At 40.3% G+C, this 20,333-nt stretch overlaps 1 protein-coding gene across 3 annotated transcripts; it reads left to right on the plus strand.

Annotated features, from left to right (window-relative positions):
- The first annotated feature begins 14,455 nt into the window (after nucleotides 1-14,455).
- TCEAL3 (transcription elongation factor A like 3) lies at nucleotides 14,456-16,479 on the plus strand. 3 transcript variants are annotated; one of them, XM_025372195.1, is made up of 3 exons: nucleotides 14,456-14,620; nucleotides 15,154-15,223; nucleotides 15,588-16,479. In XM_025372195.1, the coding sequence occupies exon 3, from the start codon at nucleotides 15,615-15,617 to the stop codon at nucleotides 16,215-16,217; it is 603 nt and encodes a 200-aa protein (XP_025227980.1). In that variant the 5' UTR covers nucleotides 14,456-14,620; nucleotides 15,154-15,223; nucleotides 15,588-15,614; the 3' UTR covers nucleotides 16,218-16,479. The 3 variants fall into 3 exon arrangements, with proteins under 3 accessions (XP_025227980.1, XP_025227982.1, XP_025227981.1); XM_025372197.1 differs by having other exon boundaries at nucleotides 14,477-14,620; nucleotides 15,593-16,479; XM_025372196.1 differs by having other exon boundaries at nucleotides 14,477-14,608; nucleotides 15,593-16,479.
- Nucleotides 16,480-20,333: the final 3,854 nt, after the last annotated feature.

The raw sequence follows: 20,333 nt of genomic DNA on the forward strand, positions 1-20,333 counted from the left end.
GCCCCGCTAATTTTTGTATTTTCACTAGAAGGTTTCGCCGTGTTAGCCAGGATGGTCTCGATCTCCTGACCTCTTGATCCACCTGCCTCAGCTCCCCAAAGTGCTGGGATTACAGACGTGAGCCACCGCGCCCGACCAAGTCCACTTTCAAATAACACTCTTCCGTTTAACTTGTATGTAGTGCACATACCTTAATGCAGAGCATTTGTCATTCATTTCAATTACTCATACACTATAATCACGCAGTATATTGTTGCTATTATTTCTTCAGTTATCTTTTAGATCAATTAAGAATAAGAAAAATAAATATTTTTCTTTACTTTCATTTATTTCATTTCTAATCCTCTTTCATTCTTTATGTAGATCTAAGTTGCCTAAAGAAAATCTTTTAACATTTCTTAAAGGGCAGGCTTGCTGGTGCTGAATTCCATCAGTTTTTGTTTGTCTGAGAAAGTATTTATTTTATTTCTCCTTCACTTTTGAAGGATAATTTTGCTGGATACAGAATTTTAGGCTGGATACAGTGGTGCACAACTGTAATCCCAGCACTGTGGGAGGCCAAGGTGAGTGGATCATTTAGCTCAGCAGTTTGAGACCAGCCTGGGCAAAATGTGGAAACTCTGTCTTTACAAAAATATACAAAAATTAGCCTGGCATGGTAACATGTGCCTGTAGTCCCAGCTGAGACTCAGGAGGCTGAGGTGGGAGGATTGCTTGAGCCCAGGAATTCGAGGCTGCAGAGGGCCATGATTGCACCACTGCACTCTAGCCCGAGCCAGGGTAAGACTCTGTCTCAAAAAAAATAAAAAATAAAAAAATAATATTAGGTTGGTTGTTTTTTCTTTCAACAGTTTAAGTATTTCACTTTACTCTCTTCTTGCTTGCATGGTTTCTGGTGACAATTCCACTGCAGTTCTTATCCTTGTTCTTCCACAGGTAAGGTGTTTTTTTCCCCTCTGGTTTCTTTCATTATTTCCTGCTGGGGATAGGCCCCCAAATCTGGCCATAAACTGGCCCCAAAACTGGCCATAAACAAAATCTCTGCAGTACTGTGACATGTTTGTGATGGCCATAACGCCCACGCTGAAGGTTGTGGGTTTACCGGAATGAGGGCAAGGAACACCTGGCCCACCCAGGGCAGAAAACCGCTTAAAGGCATTCCTAAGCCACAAATAATAGTATGAGTGATCTGTGCCTTAAGGACATGTTCCTGCTGCAGATAACTAGCGAGAGCCCATCCCTTTGTTTCGGCCCATCCCTTTGTTTCCCATAAGGAATACTTTTAGTAAATCTATAATCTATAATCTATAGAACAATGCTTATCACTGGCTTGCTGTCAATAAATATGTGGGTAAATCTCTGTTTGGAGCTCTCAGCTCTGAAGGCTGTGAGACCCCTGATTTCCCACTCCACATGCCATATTTCTGTGTATGTGTCTTTAATTCCTCTAGCGCCGCTGGGCTAGGGTCTCCACGACCAAGCTGGTCTCGGCAATTTCCTCTTTGTTTTTGGTTTTATGCAGTTTGAATATTATATGCCTAGGTGTACTGGTGTTTTCTTTTGGTATTTATTCTGCCCGTTGTCCACTGAACTTCTTGGATGTATTGTTTGGTGTCTATTAATTTTGGAAAGTTATCTGCCATTACTTCAAATATTTCTTCTGCTTCATTCTCTATTCCTTCTTCTGGTATTCCAATTTAGCATATGTTACTTGTCTTGAAATTGTCCCATAGTTCTTGGATATTATGTTCTATTTTTTACTTTTTTTCTATTTGCATTTCAGTTTGAGAGGTTTCTACTGACATATCTTTAGCTCATTTATCTTTTTCCTCAGCTATGTCTAGTCCATTGATGAACCTATCAAAGGCATTCCTTGTTTCTGTTAGTTTACTTTTTAATTTCTAGTATTTTCTTTTGAGTCTTTCTTGGCATTTCCTTCTCTCTAGCTTCATTACCCATCTATTCTGGCATGTTGTCTATTTTTTCCATTAGTGCCCTTAATGTATTGATCATAGTTACTTTATTTATTATTTTTACTTCTTTAGAGATAAGATATTGCTCTGCTGCCCAGGCTGGCATGTGGTGGCATGATCACAGCTCACTGTAGCCTCAAACTCCTGGGCTCAAGCAATCCTTCTGCCTCAGCATCCCAAGTAGCTAGGACTACAGGCAGGCACCACCATGCCCAGCTAATTTTTTTTTTAAGAGACGAAATCTTGCTCTGTTGCCCAGACTGGTCTTGAACTCCTGGCCTCAAGTGATCCTCCCACCTTGGCCTTCTAAAGTGCTAGAATTACAGGCATGAGCCACCACACCCGTTCTGATCATAGTTATTTTAAATTCTTTGTCTTACAATTTCAAAAACTGTATCATATCTGAGTCTGGTTCTAAAGCTTGCTTTGTTTCTTCAGAATGTTTTTTCCCCTTGCCTTTTGCTGTCTTGTAATTTTTTGTTAAAAACCAGACATACTATATCACGTATATAGGAACTGAGGTAAATAAGGTAAATAACCCTCCGGTGTAAGGAGCTATGTTAATCTGGCTAGGAGTTGTGCTTTGATTAATGTTTGCTATTGCTGTAGGTGCTAGAGGCATCAAATTTCTCAGTGTTGTTTTTGTCTCCCCTCTTGACTTTGGGCTTCCCAAACAGAGAGACTCTAGTTTTTGCAGCTCTTTCCATTGTAATTTACTGTTATACTAGAGCCCTGATGGTGTAGTGATAAGACATTGGGGATAGGGAGTATTCTATAATATTCCAACTAAATCTCCATCTTTTAGTGGACCTATGTCTCTGGCCTGTGACCTCCGCAAGTGTTTCTTTTTGTATAGCGTCGATCCTCCCCTTAGATGACACAAGAAGCATAGAGGGTGATGGAGTTAGGTAATCACTGTTACCCCACAGCTCTGAGACAGAGCTCTGGTAAAATCTTTACCCCTAGAGAGTAGATATTTGTTATGAAAAAAGCTCTGAGATGTAGAGAGCAGGGCCCTCCTAAATTACACAGGCCAGTCATTGAGTTTACTGAGAATAGCTGTGAGTCCACAGACTTAGGTTCCAGGACCAGCTGTCTTTTTGTCTTCAGAATGGAGCACAAAGTAGCTGACTCCTGCCCATCACCACACATACAACTCACAGGATATGAGAGATGCAGTCTGGCAGAGTATCTTAAGATCATGGACTATTGGGGTCATGAGTTCCAGTCCCATCCCTACCACTTACTATCAGCTCTTTGATCTTGGAACCATTTTTTGACCATTCCAAATCTCAATTATCCCATATTTACAGTAGATTTGATGACTCTCCTTTCACTTGTAATCCCCACTAGTTATATTGGGCCAAAAAGTATGCCCGTCATAGAGCCTGAGTTCTCTAACACGAAATCAAATTCTCTTAGTACAAAATGCCAGGAGGAATGATGTGAGAAAAGGGCAAAATATTCCCAAATATGGAAATTTTCTAGTTTTCTTTTTGCTATTGATTATTGATCTCTGTATAAGTGTTTTGAGGGTCAGAGAACATGTGTATAACTGCAATCCTTTTGTATTTATTGAGACATCCTTATGACCTAATAGTCAATTTTTGTAAAAATGTTTCATGCCTACATTTACGGGGTTCAGAGTTCTGTGTATGTCCTTTAGAAAAGTTTGTCAAATTGTTCCAAGCATCTTTATCATTTCTGAATTTTTATCTGCTTGCTCTATCAGTTATTGATAACTTAACAATTGAAACTTAACATATTAAGTTTCTCATTATGGTTGTGAATTTGTTTCTCCTGTGGTTCTGCCATTTTAACATTTGATCATGAAAGACAGCACACATATAGAGTCACACGCATACACAAGATGTAGAGCTAAATTATTTATTACAAAATGAAAAACGGGGTAATCACCACTCATGTCAAGAAATAGAATACTGTTAGCAGTCCAGAAATGCCATTGATGTCCCCTCCAGTCATCCCCCTTCCTTCCCACTAGAGCTAATAATAATCCTGAAATTTATGGTAACCATTTCCTTGTTTTTCTTTATATTTTACATCCTAAGCAGTATAGTTTAGGATATTGCCTGTTTTGTGAACTCCATATAAATGGAACTATACAGCATGTATTTTTTACGGCTGGCATATTTTATTCAATACTATGTACAATGAAACTAAATGTTCATGTCCTTCCCCCAAAAAATTACATGTTGAAATCCAAACTTCCAGGGTGATGATATTAGGAGTTGGGGCCACTGGAAGGGATTAGTGCCCTTATTAAAGAGACCCCAGAGAGCTCCCTCACTCTTCTATCATGTGAGGTTACAGTGAAAAACAGCCATCTGTGAGGAAGAGGGCCCCCACCAGACACTGAATCTATCACCTTGATCCTGTACTTCCCAGCCTCCAGAACTATGAGAAATAAATTTGTTTTTTTTTTTTTTTTTTATAAGCCATAGTATTTTGTTATGGCAGCCTGAGCTAAAACATTATATTTATGATATGAATCCATGTTTTTATGTTTAGATGTAATTAATTTATTTGCATTGATGTATAGTACACTGTTATTGAACATATCACAGTTTATGCTATTGTTTTGTTCTTCATATAAATTTAGCTTATTTCCAGCTTTTCAATATTATATATAATGCAGCTATGAAAATTCTTTTTTTTTTTTTTTTTTTTTTTTTTTTTAACGGGTGTTGTTTCTTTCCCTCCCTCCTGTACTTTTTGAAATTTATTTTTTTTTTTTTTTTTTTTTTTTTTTTTTTTTTTTTTTTTTTTGGCTATTGAGTTGAGTTCCTTTTATATTTTGGGTATTACCTCCTTCTCAGATGCATATTTTGCAAATGTTTTTCTAGAAGGGGAATCTGTGGATTGTCTATTATGTCAATTGATCTTTTTGATGTACAGAAGCTTCTCAGTTTGATGCAATCTCCTTTATCTATTTTTTTTTTTATTTGGTTGCCTGTGCTTTTGGGGACATAGTGAAAGAAAAAAGTCATTACTTGGTCTAGTGTCGTAAAGCTTTTTTCCCTATGTTTTCGTCTAGCAGTTTTACTGTTTCAGGTTCTACATTTAAGTTTTTATTCCTGTTTGACTTAATTTTTGTGTATAGAGTAAGATAAGGGTACACTTTTAATCCTCTGCATGTAGACATTCNCCGGGTTTTACGCCATTCTCCTGCCTCAGCCTCCCGAGTAGCTGGGACTACAGGCGCCCGCCACCTCGCCCGGCTAAGTTTTCGTATTTTTTTAGTAGAGACGGGGTTTCACCGTGTCAGCCAGGATGGTCTCGATCTCCTGACCTCGTGATCCGCCCGTCTCGGCCTCCCAAAGTGCTGGGATTACAGGCTTGAGCCACCGCGCCCGGCCGAAAATTCTTATATATAACTCTCAGTGTACATGTACACAACTTTCTGTTGGGTAGTTATCTATGAGGAGAATTCCATGTTTAATTGTAATATATGATGCCAAACTTCCAAATTGGTTGTATCAGTTTACACTTCCATCAGTAGTGATAAGAGTTCTTGGCGCTCTACATCACCACCATTGCTTATTATCTGCCTTTTTCATTTCATTGATAACTAATGAAGCTGAGCACACTTTCAATTTTTTGGACAATTTGGATATCCTGTTTTACGAAGTGGTTGTATTATTCCCATTCTACTATTGGCTTATGTGTCTTTTTCGTACTAATTTGTAGGACTTTAAAAATATATTCTGCATCTGAGCTCTTTGTCAGTGACATGTATTGCAAATAGCTCACCAACTCTGTGGCATGCCTTTTTACTCTCTTTGTGGTGTCATTTGACTAATGGAATGTCTTAATTTCAATGGAATGATAGTTATCAGTTTTTTCCTTTATGATGAGTACTCTTGTGTCCAGTTTAAAAAGTCTGTGCCTACATCATAGTTATAAAGATATTCTATATTATTTTCTAGAAGACAGATGTATAATTGACCACAAATTAGTTTTTGTGTATTGCATTAGGGTTTTTCAGAGAAACAGAACCAATCTATAGCAAATATATATAGCATATATATTACATACACACACACACACACACACACACACAGAGAGAGAGAGAGAGAGAGAGAGAGAGAGAGAGATTACAAGGAATTGGCTCATGTGATTATGAAGGCTGAGAAATCCCAAGATCTGTAGTCAGTAAGTTCGAGACAGGCTCAAGACCCAAGGACAGTTGATTTTTCTGTTCAAGTATGAAGTCAAGAAAAGACCAATGTCCCAGTTCAAACAGTCAGACAGAAGTTCCCTCTTATCAGCCTTTGTATTCTATTCAGGTCTTCAATTGGTTGGATGAGGCCCATCCATGTTAGGAAGGGCAATTTGTTTTATTCTGTCTACCAATTAAAATGTTAATGTCATCCAGAAATACCCCAGGATAACATTTGAACAAATGTCTGGGCATTCTGTGGCCCAGTCAAGTTAACACATAAAATTAACCATCACATGTTTAATGTGAGGTAGGGGTCAAGATTTACATTTTCCATATTATATATTGCAGTACATTCAGTGTCATTTGATAAAAGTTATCCTTTCCTCCAATGCTTAACAATGCACGTTTATTATAAATCAGCAATCCGTAATGCATGGGTCTGTTTCTGGGATCTCTCTTTGATTCCATTGGTCTCTTTGGCTATCCTTGGATTAGTATCACAATAAATTACTATGACTTTATAACATGTGTCAATATTTAGATTTTATAATAAGTTTTGGTGTTTAGTAGACAGAGCAAAGTCCTCCAGATTGGTATTTTTTCAGTGATGTGTAAGTTATTCTTGATTTTTTGTGTTCGTATATAATCTTTAGAATCAGTTTGTCAAGTTCCGTGAAAGGAAGAAGGGAAGGAGAGAATGAAGGAGTTTTGTTTAGGATTGAATTGTAATTATAGGTCAGTTAGGAGAGAACTGACATCTTCCTAACACTGAGTCTTCCAACCCATGACCATGGTATATATTCCATTTATTTATTTGAAGATCTCAGTAACATTCATCATGTATTGGATTTAAAACTTCCATTTTGTAACTGTTTTTTTGCTGACTAAGAAATGCAACTGAACTTTGTATATTGTCATATCCAGACCACTTGATGAACTCATTTATTCATTCCAAAATTTTTATATATGGATTCTTTTAGATTTCCTAAATTACAGTCATGTTTTCTGTGCATGATAGTTTGATTTCTTCCTTTCCAATTCTCTACCGTTTCTTTCTTCTTCCCTTCCTTCCTTCCTTTTGCCTTCCTGTCTTCATCTTTTTTTTTTTTTTTTTTTTCCGCTGGCCTAGGACCTACAGTCAAATTTTAAAAAGATCTGGGGCTTCCTTATCTCAGTTTCAATTTCAAACAGAAAGCTTTCTATACTCACCATTATATTTTATGTTTGCTCTATGTGTTTTATAAACATATTCTAACAAATCAAGGAAGTCTCCTTCTGTCTCTTCCCATTTAATAAGGGCTTCTATTATAAATACTTTTTTCTTCACCTATTAAAATAATCATGATTGTTAGACTTTATTCTTTTAATGTGGTAAATTACATTAATTGACTTTCAAATATACCAATCTTTCATTTCTGGAATACCTTAACTTGTATGTAGTATATTATTATTCTCATATATGGTCAGAATCTTTCTTCTTTAAATTTTTTTCAGTTATGTCAATGAGTTATATTGACCTATATTTTTCTTTTCCCATAATGACCTTGTCGGGTTTTGATATTAAGGTTATACCAAATCTTAAAATGACTTGCAGAGTATTCTCTCTTTTTTAATTCTCTGGAAGACTGTGTTGGATGGATATTATTTTCTTCACTAGTGAAGTTATCTGGGTCTAAAATCTTCTTGGTCAGAAACATTTTGGAAGATTTTAAATATGAATTTTATTTATTTCCTTTTTATTTATTTATATTGAAATCTTCAAGATGAGATTTTATTTATCTGAATACAGTAAGTATTGTGGTTTAATAACCCGTACCTGATAAATCAAATAATTCAAATCATATTGATCTATTTCTGTTGCCTGTTGTTTCTATTTCTTACTCATAACGTATTTTTTTTCATGCCCCTGGTTATCTTTGTGTGTGGATATTGTATTTGAATTGTTGTAATAATTTAAGGCCTAAGATGATAAAAATCTTACTCTAGAGAAGATTTTATTTGCATTGGTCAGGCCTATAAGAGTGCTTCCTGGCCGGGCGCGGTGGCTCACACCTGTAATCCCAGCACTTTGGGAGGCCGAGGTGGGTGGATCACAAGGTCAGGAGTTTGAGACCAGCCTGATCAACATGGTGAAACCCCGTCTCTACTAAAAACACAAAAAAATTAGCTGGGTGTGGTGGCACACACCTGTAATCCCAGCTACTTAGGAGGCTGAAGCATGAGAATCGCTTGAACCCGGGAGGTGGAGGTTGCAGTGAGCTGAGATTTCACCATTGTACTCCAGCCTGGGTGACAGGCGAGACTGTCTCAAAAACAAAAAAGTGCTTCCTGTCTGTTACCACCATAATATTTGTTCAGAGCTTACAGTTCAGTAGTCCACCCAGATGATGCAAAGCCAAGTTACAAGACTTTGTAAGGGCCAGTATATTTTTGGATTACAATTTCCCTGAAGGTATAAACATTTGAGGTTCCCAGCACACTATGGGTGATGGTTTGTCAGGAAACCCTCCACCCCTTTTGATGGGCCTTGGGCTCTGATTTCTGTTACTATAGCACCTTGAATGTGCCATAAGTTCCAAGCAGTTTAGCACAGGCTTATTACTTAACCACAGATGCCTTCAATAAAAATATAGCTCTAAGTCCTAGGCTTACCTCTCTGGATGCTTCTGTTCTCTTATAGTATAACATAGTAATTCCTCACGATTGTATTAACTTTGTAGCCTTTTAGAGATCTGACTTTTTGTAGTTTTTTTCAATGGGTGGGTTGCTCTAAATCATCTAGTTCGCCATTACCAGAAGCAGATATATATATATACACACACACACACATACACATACACACACACACACACACACACACACACACATATATACCTGTTTTCATCAACGGGTATTTGAATAATCATGCAAGAGGATGCAAAGATGAACATGGCACAGTCTCCATCTTTAGGGGCCTTATAGGGGGATACGAAATGGAAAGAGCCAATTACAAAACCTAATGAGTGTTAACAACGGGGAAATAACGGTGCTAAAATAACAGATAAGGGATCTAGACTTGAGGGTTCAGGGATGGCTCTTCTTTCAGAATATGATTGATTTCTTTTTATATCAAAAGTCCATTAAACAGAAGAGGAGTTAATAAGCCCCTACTCCAACCTTTGTGAACCCAGAAAGCAGATTCAGCTATGAGTCAATTGGAAAACAGCTTCTGAGACTGAGATTTTCTGAGCAAATCACCATGTATCAGCATAGGGACCACAGAAGCAGGACAAGATCACATCTGATCTCCCACATCCGACCATCTCCCTGATGAGCTACCACTACTCTTTCCCAGTGCACACGTGCGTGCGCGCACACACACACACACACTGAGAGACATGGAAAAGTACAAGGGTATATGGTACAAAAACCTTTGTTAAGGGCAACATGAAGGGTAGAGACCCTATGTGTAGCTGTAACAGGGGAGGGAAAGATCATTTCCAGCTAGGGTGGCTTCAGAGGCTGAGTGATGAGGGTTGGGCCTGTAAGAATGAGCAGGACCAGGACCTCTAGGGGGAATAAGAAGGCAGTTGGCAGGAAGTAAATGACACATGAGGACAATGAGAGGGAAGAATAAGACATACTTGGGGCACAGTGAGTGAGGGCAGAGAAGTGCATGACTAGGTTGGGAATGTGTGTCCTGGGGCTCAATTCTGATGGATGCTGAATGTCAGGATGAAGAGTGCAGGATTTACTCTGTGGGTGGTAGGTATACTGTCAGCGCCTTCAAGCAGGAGAATGGCAGTTAAAAGCAGGGAAGAGTAAAGTTTAATTTGATGGTAATATGCAAGATTTATCTGAAGGAAGGGGCAGGGCTGGAAGCAGGAAAACTAGAGAAGAGATTATTTTAAGAGTTCAAATGAGAAATGGTGAAGCTCTAAGGTAGTGACAGATTCAGGAGATACAGTGAAGCAGGAAGTAGGGCTTTGTCTGTGGGAGAGGGAGAAATCAGATGTCTGAGACCTTGATTTCAAGTTGGGGCAACCTGACCATTTAATAAAGATAGGCCGGTATAATTAATGTAAGACCAGGAACTATAGTCAAACAGCTGAGTTTTCCCTCCCTACCTCCTTCTAGGTCCCACCCATCATCTGAGGCCCAAGTCAAGGTCCTTTTCCTCCTTGAAGCTTTCTCTGTTTATTTCCAGCAACCCTGGCCATTGCCTTCTCTGAGCTCCTATTGGCCCATTGACAGTGGCCCAAAGTCACTGGCCTAGTGACTTTTCCTTTAGCTCTTTCTCCAAGTGGCCTTATATGAAGAGGCTTTCTGCTACCCAGAGAGCATATCATTCACCAAGGTGAAAGATCTTCCTCCTCTGATACCTAGCCCTTTTCACTTAAAGAACACGGTAAAGTGCTAGATATCAGTAGGTCCCTGAGAAATAATTATTGATTCATCAGTGATCACAGGGAAGGAAGTTGAGTAGAGAAAATGGGAGATAACATAGGGACATATTGAGATAGTAGTCCTCATTCTAAGACCTAGGTTGGTTCTCAAGCCTGGCAGTAACCAGCTTGTGTAACCTTAAACAGTTTACTTAAATCTCTCTGAGCCTTGGGTTTCTCATTCATCTAATGGGGCAAAGACTCTTTACTCACAGGCTGTTGAGAGGGTACTTGGGATACCCCACTGTCCTACATAAAGCAGCTATCCCCGTGTAGGGCATATGACAGGCACTCAGTTAATAGTGAGGTTCCCAAAGGTCTCTAGAGGAAAGTATTGTTTCCTTGTGGTTGGCCTTTGTCTCCCTCATCCTGACATACCCCAGTAGATATATAAGAAATAGTTATGATTGCCTTTTATTGAGTGCCCAAGATGTGAAGATTTTGGTGTGTTACAGAGGTGATGTCAGCACATTAGGAGTGACTTACCCAAGGACACACAGTAGTGATGATTCTGTCTCTGGGGACTCAGAGAGGTCTCCTGACTCCAGTTTTCTGTCCAGACAGAAGAGGCATCCACAGTGCCTTGTGTTTCTGTGTCTCATATACCTGTGCTTCCCAGATGTTTATCTAGAAGTTAAAATAATGGGGCAGAAGAACAACTGATGGTGCAGTATTTTTTTCCATCTCATAATCTATTGATCTGATAACGCTGAAGCTCATATAGTATATATGGTTCCTCTTACTATATTTCCAAATGATGCCTCTGATAGCTATGCAATTTTTTTAATTTTTTAATTTAATTTTTTTTTTTTTGAGATGGAGTCTCACTATGTCACCCAGGCTGGAGTGCAGTGGCGCTATCTCGGTTCACTGCAAGCTCCACCTCCTGAGTTCGCGCCATTCTCCTGCCTCAGCCTCCCGAGAAGCTGGGACTACAGGCGCCTGCCACCATGCTCGGCTAATTTTTTGTATTTTCAGTAGAGACAGGGTTTCACCATATTAGCCAGGATGGTCTCGATCTCCTGACCTCATGATCTGCCCGCCTTGGCCTCCCAAAGTGCTGGGATTACAGGCGTGAGCCACCGCGCCTGGCCAGCTATGCAAATTTTTATTGCAAAATCATGTATTTTATGGGAGGTTGAAGGAACTATTTGTTGAAGGTCTACTATGTGCTAAACACTTTATATAGCCATTTTTATTTATAATTCACAATAATCCTAATACAGAAAATCTTACTCCCATTTTCTAGAAGAGAAAACTAAAGCTCACAGAATTTTAGTAACTTTTCTAGGTTGACACAACTAGTAAGTGGCAAAGCTGGTATTTTAGCTGTTGATCTCCACAGTAAATAGACTGGTTGCTATAGTATACGTTATATGGTGACCATGTGATGTCATGCACATAAAGGAATTCAACACCTATTGATGAGGATGATAATAAACATGAAATAATCTCTCTTGGGTTTAGACATCTGGGTTGTGGTGTTCATACAAATTTAGTTAGAGCAAAAACTCAATGTATTGCACTCAACAAAGCCTAGCCCAGCTTTCGCACTAGGTTGAAATGCCACCTAATCTGTATATTAAAAGCTCATTAAAACCTAAGTGTGTAGAAGAGCATTCTTGCCTTTTCTTCACTAAATTTCTATTTTTGGACCTGTGCCATACTGTTTGGATTATTACGAGCTCTCATACGTTAAACAACTAGAACCCCTTTATCATGACTTTTATTAATTTCTTGCCTATCCTTTTCCATTTGATTTTTTTTAAGAGACTTTTGAAGGAAAATCTACCAAACTTCCAAATGCCGGCAGGGTGGGGGGCAGGAGTGATAAAATTCACAGCTTTACAAGACTGAATCATCATCCCATCCAGGAATCTGGTATCCTAATTGTCTAATTATCCAACAGGCACATTTCTTTTCAATTATTTCAAAATTTAGAATTTACTTTAGATCTTCAATAACTGCTAAAAGTTGATCTGAAAATAATCAGGCTAAAGACCAAGGCCCTTTTTAACCTGGCTTGTGAAGTGGTTTCTGTATAAGAGGCAATTAGTGACCTACCTACTTCAAGTACTGCAATGAAGATGAAACAGAAAAAGGCAGTGGGACAATATGATATATAATATTTTGGAACGTATTAAAGGAGAGCAAGACTTGAGGTAGCAAAACCAGAAAGGGATCTTCCACCATAGACCAGGAGTGGGGAGTTGTTTGCCTAAAAAAAAGTAGCAAGAGTGGAAATGGAAGAAAAGTGGGAAGATCCAGAGATATTTAGAAGAGAAGGTCAAGATTACTTGGTGGCAGGGAGGAAGAGGGAATGAGGGATGATTCCCAGATTTCTTGCTTGGGCAACAGTGTGGGTTCTAGAGCCATCTATTAAGATAAGAGAAACGAAGAGGGGGGAGTTTTGTGTGTGGAAAAGATCAAGGAAGGATGGTAAAATCACTTGGGACATATTGCATTTGAGGTCCTTCAGGGACATTCAGGTGGATATATCTAATCGTTAATTAAAATGGATCTGAATCAAATTTATACTGAAGTTCATGTAGAAAAATAAACATACAAGAATGTTTAGGAAAAAAGGGAATCTACTGAGGGGGCCTAGCTCTACCAGATATATGAAATTATATATGCTCTATAATTCAACTGGTATATGGATAGCAAACAGACCAATGAAATAGAATAGAAAGCCCAGAAAGTTTTCCAAGTACATATGGAAATTTGATATGTAATAAAGGTGGCATCTCAAATCCCTAAAGCAAAGATGGACTTTCTGATGCCAGAACAACTGAGAAACCAATTGGAAAAAGAAAACAAAAGATCCGTGAATACTTTATGCCATACACAAATATAAACTCTAAATGTAAAGAAAACCATACGAATACTAGAAGAAAACATGGGTGAATGCTTCTTGGACCTTATGTAGGAAAAGATTTCTTAACTATGAATCGAAATTTAGAGGCAATAAAAGTTTAATAAATTTGACTATTTTTTTTAATGCATGGCAGAAAAACACCATAAACAAAGCCAAAAAGCAACTGACAAACTGGGGACAAAATTGCAACATATGTAACAGTTAATGTATTAAGAAAACTTGAAAACTGAGGTGAGAAAGACCAACAACCCACTAGAAAAATGTGGAAAAGACATGAACCGACAATTCACAAAGAAAGATATTTAAATTGTCCTTAAATAGAGATAAGGCAATATAAAATGCCATTGATACTACTTCTCAACTATCATATCAGTGAACATTTAAAAGAATGTCATAGGTTATGTTGGGAAAGGTGTTGGGAAACAAAACACTATATTACTGGTGGGAATGCAAAAATAGGTCTGAGATTCTGGGGAGGGAATAGCCTGGAGATGTAGCTCTGGAAGTCATTGGTCTTTACAGGAAATGAATGAGATCGAACAGGGAGACAGAACTTGAGGACTGAGGAGAGAGGAGGCCCAGGACAGAACCCTAGGAACACCGCCACTCAAGGTGGCAGCTCAGCTTCCTGGCAGGCACCACCACCCTGGGCTCTGGAGTCAGGCAGAGACGGTCTTGAAAGCGGGCTCTGAGTTCTGGGGCTGAGCGCTCTCGGCAAAGTCGGGTACCCTCTTTGATCAGCTGTCACACCTGGCGATAATGGGCATCACAGAGAGATACCCTGCGAGGATGCTATGAGATGCGCCAGGTAAAGCACCTGGGGTCAGAAAGCCACCCTCTCCTCTTCTTCTCCGTGACTGCCCTTTGCTACACAAACACACCCCGACCCCGACCGTCCCCAGCCTCCCGGCCCCTCGGGGATGGTTGGTGAGGTGGGTCAGGGAAGGGGGGCCGAGCTCGGGTGACGCGGCGCTCACGTGACCCGCCGGGCGCCTACGTGGGCACCAGCCCCCGCGCCTGCCCGCCCGCCCTGCGGTCCGGTCCTGGCGCCCGCGCAGAACCAGCTGTCTGAGCTGTCCGGGCGGCGGGGGAGCAGCGAGCGGGCTTCTGCGAGCCGGAGGAGGCACAGGCCTGTCCCGGGTCCCGGCAGGTCAGTGTGAAGGTGGGCGCTGCCGGCGGACCTGGGAAGAGGAGGAGGTGGCTGGCAGTAGGAGTAGGGAGGGGGTGGAGAAAGGATCCGGGAGATTGGTGAGGAGGGGGATGCGGAGCGGGCGGGGGTGAGGGCGGGGGAGCCTGGCCCGCCTTCTTGACGACCCCCTGCACTGAGCCCTCCATCCATTTTAGTGCTGGAAATGGGGTATGGGGGAGCAACCCTGCAGTGCAACAGTGAAACGTAGACGTATTCTGGAAATAACCCCCTCTCACAATCTGCTCCCATGGAAACATCTGACCTCCGCAAAAACGGGGTGGCGCTGGGACAGGTTGCCTCCAGGGGAAGGGGACACAGAGACAAACGCAGTTTGGAAAGCATCCTGGTTTGGTGCCCGAGGCCTGGAAAGAAATGGCGGCTGGGGTGCGGGGGATGTAGGGGAGGAAAACGTTGGATGAGCAGGGCCTGGACTTAGGAAAGGGAACCGAGTCCCTGTGAGACTGCTGAGCGCGCAGCCCCTACCCCTGTCTCCTGTCTGTCCACAGGTCTGCGCGTCTGTTCCCAGGACTCTGCGAGGCCTGAAAAGGAGCAGCAACCTGTCCAGAATCCCCGCAGGTCCGTGAAGGTGGTTGGAGGGGAGCTCCATGGACAAGGCCCTATAAGGGTTGAGAGTGTGGAGGGCCCGGCCAGGGCCGAATTGGGGCCCCTGCCCATCCCCCAGTCACATGAACACACACCTTACCAGGCTGAACCAGGGCAGAGAAGGTGGCAGGGCCTGCCAGGCAATGGCTGGCTCACGTGTGTGGGAGGAGTGGCAGGCTACGTGGTGGGCAGAAGGCCCTCTTGCAGGCCCGGCGAGCTTAGGGGAACCCTCACCAGGGGTAAGATGCAAGTACTATCCAGACCTGCATTCCACCCCACGCACTCAGTCTCCCATGTCTCTTAATTGTCTCCTCTTCCCTCCATTCCCATCCCCCAGGACAGGAAAAGGAGGGGAAATCTCGACATGGAAAAACCCTACAATAAAAATGAAGGAAACCTGGAAAACGAGGGAAAGCCAGAAGATGAAGTAGAGCCTGATGATGAAGGAAAGTCAGACGAGGAAGAAAAGCCAGACGTGGAGGGGAAGACAGAATGCGAGGGAAAGAGAGAGGATGAGGGAGAGCCAGGTGATGAGGGACAACTGGAAGATGAGGGGAGCCAGGAAAAGCAGGGCAAGTCCGAAGGTGAGGGCAAGCCACAAGGCGAGGGCAAGCCAGCCTCGCAGGCAAAGCCAGAGAGCCAGCCGCGGGCCGCCGAAAAGCGCCCGGCTGAAGATTATGTGCCCCGGAAAGCAAAAAGAAAAACGGACAGGGGGACAGACGATTCCCCCAAGGACTCTCAGGAGGACTTACAGGAAAGGCATCTGAGCAGTGAGGAGATGATGAGAGAATGTGGAGATGTGTCAAGGGCTCAGGAGGAGCTAAGGAAAAAACAGAAAATGGGCGGTTTTCATTGGATGCAAAGAGATGTACAGGATCCATTTGCCCCAAGGGGACAACGGGGTGTCAGGGGAGTGAGGGGTGGAGGTAGGGGCCAGAGGGGCTTACACGATATCCCATACCTTTAATGCCTTTGGCCTTCCATTCTGACTTCTCTGATGAGAATATTGCTGGCCCTGCTTTCCCTGGTAGGTATTTGCCAGGCCCAATGCTTTAACCTTAAGCTGATACTTTGCTTTAGATGTCAATCTCGTTACCAGCAGCCTTTTGACCCAACTACAGTGCTCTATATTTTAGTAGAGGATTTTCACCCATGTGCATGGAAAAGATGTTCATGGTACATTGTAAAAAAATAAAAAATAAAAATAAAAAAAAGTTTGCAGAACCGCATATACAGTATCAGCCCGTTTTTATAAAAATGTAAATGTTTGCATAATGCATTTGTGCACAAAGAAAACTCTGAAAGCATGTACACTAAAAAGCAGCCAATGGTTATTCCTGAATGGTAGCCAAAAATGAGTTCAATCATCTGCTGGGTAGGTACCTCCATGCCATTCTGCTGTTGTTGTGCCCATCCTCATGTCTTCCCTAGGTGTAACTAGGTGAGTGGGCACTGTTACCCTTTCTCCTGTGTCCTATGGCTCCGCCATAGGATGTGATTCTTTTTCTTTTCTTTGCTGTCATCTCCACCTTTTCTTAAAGGATATGTCCTTTTGTCATAATAATAATTTGAAAAACTAAATGAGAAAACAATACATAAGCAATTGAACTGTTCAGTGAGCCTATGAGGGTAATAAAGACACTTAAAATTTCTGTTGCCAGAACATAAAATGATAAGTAAAATTTATATTACCTCTGAGACTAATAGCTAAAGGTATCAACCTGGCAGTTATAACAAATCCATTGCTGTAAGGGTCAGTCTTGCCATCTGTGAAATGGGAATAATACTTATCTCACAGGACTGCACAGTGGATCAGATGAGGTATTGAACATGTGAGCTGTCCTTACAGTAGCAGGACCCAGCACCCTGTCAGACACTTAAAAGAAGAGCTGAAGGTAGGTTTCACCTGTCCCCAGGAACAAGTCCAAGCAGCTGAGTAGAGGATGCCATCCTTCTCTGGATACTATCATATCATATCTGCTGGGCACTTCTCTTCTGCTATGCCCTGTATATGTACTGTCTGCTGACAGCCGCTGATATAATGGAGTACTCATGGTGACAAAGCCCTTCTGATTCCCTACAGTCCCAAAGGGCCACAGTTCCAATTGCAGGCGGTTCTACTCTAGGGCTTCCTGGGGCCCACTGTATTACACAGTTCTTAGCAAAGTAGCCATTAACATTTTTAGTTCATTTTATATTTGCTTACAGCTTCATTTCTCTTCTTAGGACTTGAGACATTTTGGGTCTACTTGGGACTGTGTCCTGAGTCTAACCTATTGACTAGATAATGAACTGTGTTGAACCAAACATCCTACTCCAGCACCACAGGTGAACCCTATCTAAATTTTTGTACCTTTCTAAGTGTGAGTTTTCTCTAAAAAGCTTGTTGGCTGGCCTACTATACAAAATCAAGGGACTTATCCATACATAATCACAGAGATAACCCTGTGTGAAACATCCCTTCCCATACTAAACCACTTGCAACTGAAAGAGGTACAGTGCTCTTAAAAATATTAAAAACTCTCAGGCATTTTTATTTAGCCCACCAGTATATTCCCTTATCAAAACAGACTTTTAAAAAATTCATCCTGATATCCCTTAGGATATCCCTTGTCACTGTACTTGACATATATATTTAACAATTACTTGACTATGACTGAGCCAGGAGCCCTGAGGTTTTGGCCCAGTTTATCCTTGGGCAAGTAATTTCACTTGTCGAAAATACAACTTGAAATTCAAAACTAAATAATACAGGAGAAGTGATAATTCTAAATTCAGCTCATAAACCATTTTAACAGTGTATAAAAATGATTTTTTTCAAAATATGTTAAACGACTCCCTGGGAAGCTTGTTTAGAATGTAGCATCCTGGTCCCTGGCACAAACCCAGAATTTCTAGGAAAATGGTTCTAGAACCTGCAATTTCCACAAACTGCCCAGGTAATTCTGATGTACACTAAAGTTTAACACTTTGCATGATCTCAATTAATTAAATATAAACCATAAAAAAGTAGGAGGAAGTATAAGGAAATGTTTATCTGAATTCAGTAGGCACAAAGCATATATGTACCAACATCTTTTAAAAAATCAAACTATGTGTTAGATTTGTACATTGACAACTACAAAACATTTATGAGAGAAATGAAGATTTAAATAAATAGAAAGATACATTGTTCATGGATTGGAATGGCTGCAAAGAAACAGTGGCACAGGACTCCCTCAAGGTGGATGCCCTAACCAAGGTTCTGCCTGTTTTTACCCTTTGGGAAGGTCTTGAAATCTAAAGACTACCAGGTCACATTCCCTTCTAAATAGTCCGTATCTGTTTATTCAGGTAGTGAGTGTACCCACTGGGGGCATCCACTGCAGAGGAAACTATCGATAATTGGGAGGAAAAAATGACCATCTCTGTAGATATCATTCAGCCTCCCCATTCCCCTGCCACTGCTATCCCAATGTTTGCTCAATGGGCCCTTGTACAAAACTATGCGAGAGCTCAACAATACTGACTTCCCATACCAACCTGATCTGACTATTCTCATAGCTGAGTATGAAACCTGCCAACAGCAGAGGCCATTGCTGAGACCCTAATACGGTATCATTTCCGGAGGGAAGGTTGATTATATTACTTTGTGCCCTATAAATATATACAATTATAAATTGTCAATTAACAATAATTATTTAAACTATGAGAAATAATACACAAGTACAATGTAGCAAGATACAATATCAATATACAAAATCAATTGCATTTCTTTATAGTAGAAATTAACAATCTGAAATGAACTTAAAATGATTCCATTTACAATGGTATCAAAAAGAAAAACAATCTTGGGAATAAATTTAACAAAACAAACGCCAGACTTGTATATGGAAAAGCACAAAATGTTGTCAAAAGAAATTAAAGACAACATAAATAAATGGAAATAAATTCAATGTTCATTGACTGAAAGACTTAACATTGTTCAGATGGCAATATTCCCTCATTGATCTACAGACTTCAGGCAATCGCTATCAAAATCTCACCTGGCTTCTTTGCAGAAAATGACAAAGTGATCCTAAATTGTAATGACCGAAAACAGACAAAAGAATCTTGAAAAACAGTAACAAATGGAGTTCTTACACTTTCTAACTTCAAAACTTACCACAAAGCAATAGTAATCAAGACAGGGTGGTCCTACCATAAGGATAGATATATAAATCAATGGAATAGAACTGAGAATCTAGAAGTAAACTCTCACTTTTATGCTCAATGGATTTTCAACAAGTCTACCAAGACAATTCAAAGGGAAGATAATAGTTTTTAAACTAATTGTGATGAAACAATTTGATATCCACATGCCAAAGAACGAATTTAGAACATTATGTCACACCCTATATCAAAGTGAACTCAACACAGATCATAAATATAAATGAAAGAGCTAAAACTATACAGCTCTTAGAAGAAAACATATGCATAAATATTCATGACCCTGAGTTAGGCAATTTTACTTAGATATGACAACAAAATCATATATGACAATAGATACATTCCATTTCATGAAAATGGAAATGTTTTGTGCTTCAAATGATAACATCGAGAAAATGAAAAGATGATCTACCAGATGGGAGAAAATAACTGCAAATAATACATCTGATAAGGAGCTAATTTCCAGAATATATAAAGAACTCTTACAACTCAACCATTAAAAAAAAGAGAACCCAATTTTAAAATGGGCAAATGATTTGAATAGGTATTTCTCCCAAGAAGATATACAAATGCCCAATAGGCATATGAAAAGAAGCTCAACATTATTAGTCACTAGGGAATGTAAACCAGAACCACAAAGTGATACCACCTCACACACAGTAGGATGGCTAAAACGAAAGAGATAGAAAATAAGTTTTGGTGAGGATGGAGAGAAACGAGTCCTCACACATTGCTGATGGGAATGCACTCGCTTGGCATAACAAATTAGCAATTCTTTAAAATGTTAAACATAATGTGTCATATGACCTAGCAATTCCATTCCTAGGTATATACCCAAGAGAAATGAAAACATACAGTCATGTAAAATGTATACACAAATGTTTATAGCAGTATT

This window comes from Theropithecus gelada, chromosome X (assembly GCF_003255815.1).
Source record: "Theropithecus gelada isolate Dixy chromosome X, Tgel_1.0, whole genome shotgun sequence".
Taxonomy (NCBI): domain Eukaryota; kingdom Metazoa; phylum Chordata; class Mammalia; order Primates; family Cercopithecidae; genus Theropithecus; species Theropithecus gelada.

Coding starts and splice junctions, on each gene's coding strand:
- TCEAL3 (XM_025372195.1), top strand. CDS start 15,615: ATGGAAAAACCCTACAATAAAAATGAAGGAAACCTGGAAAACGAGGGA.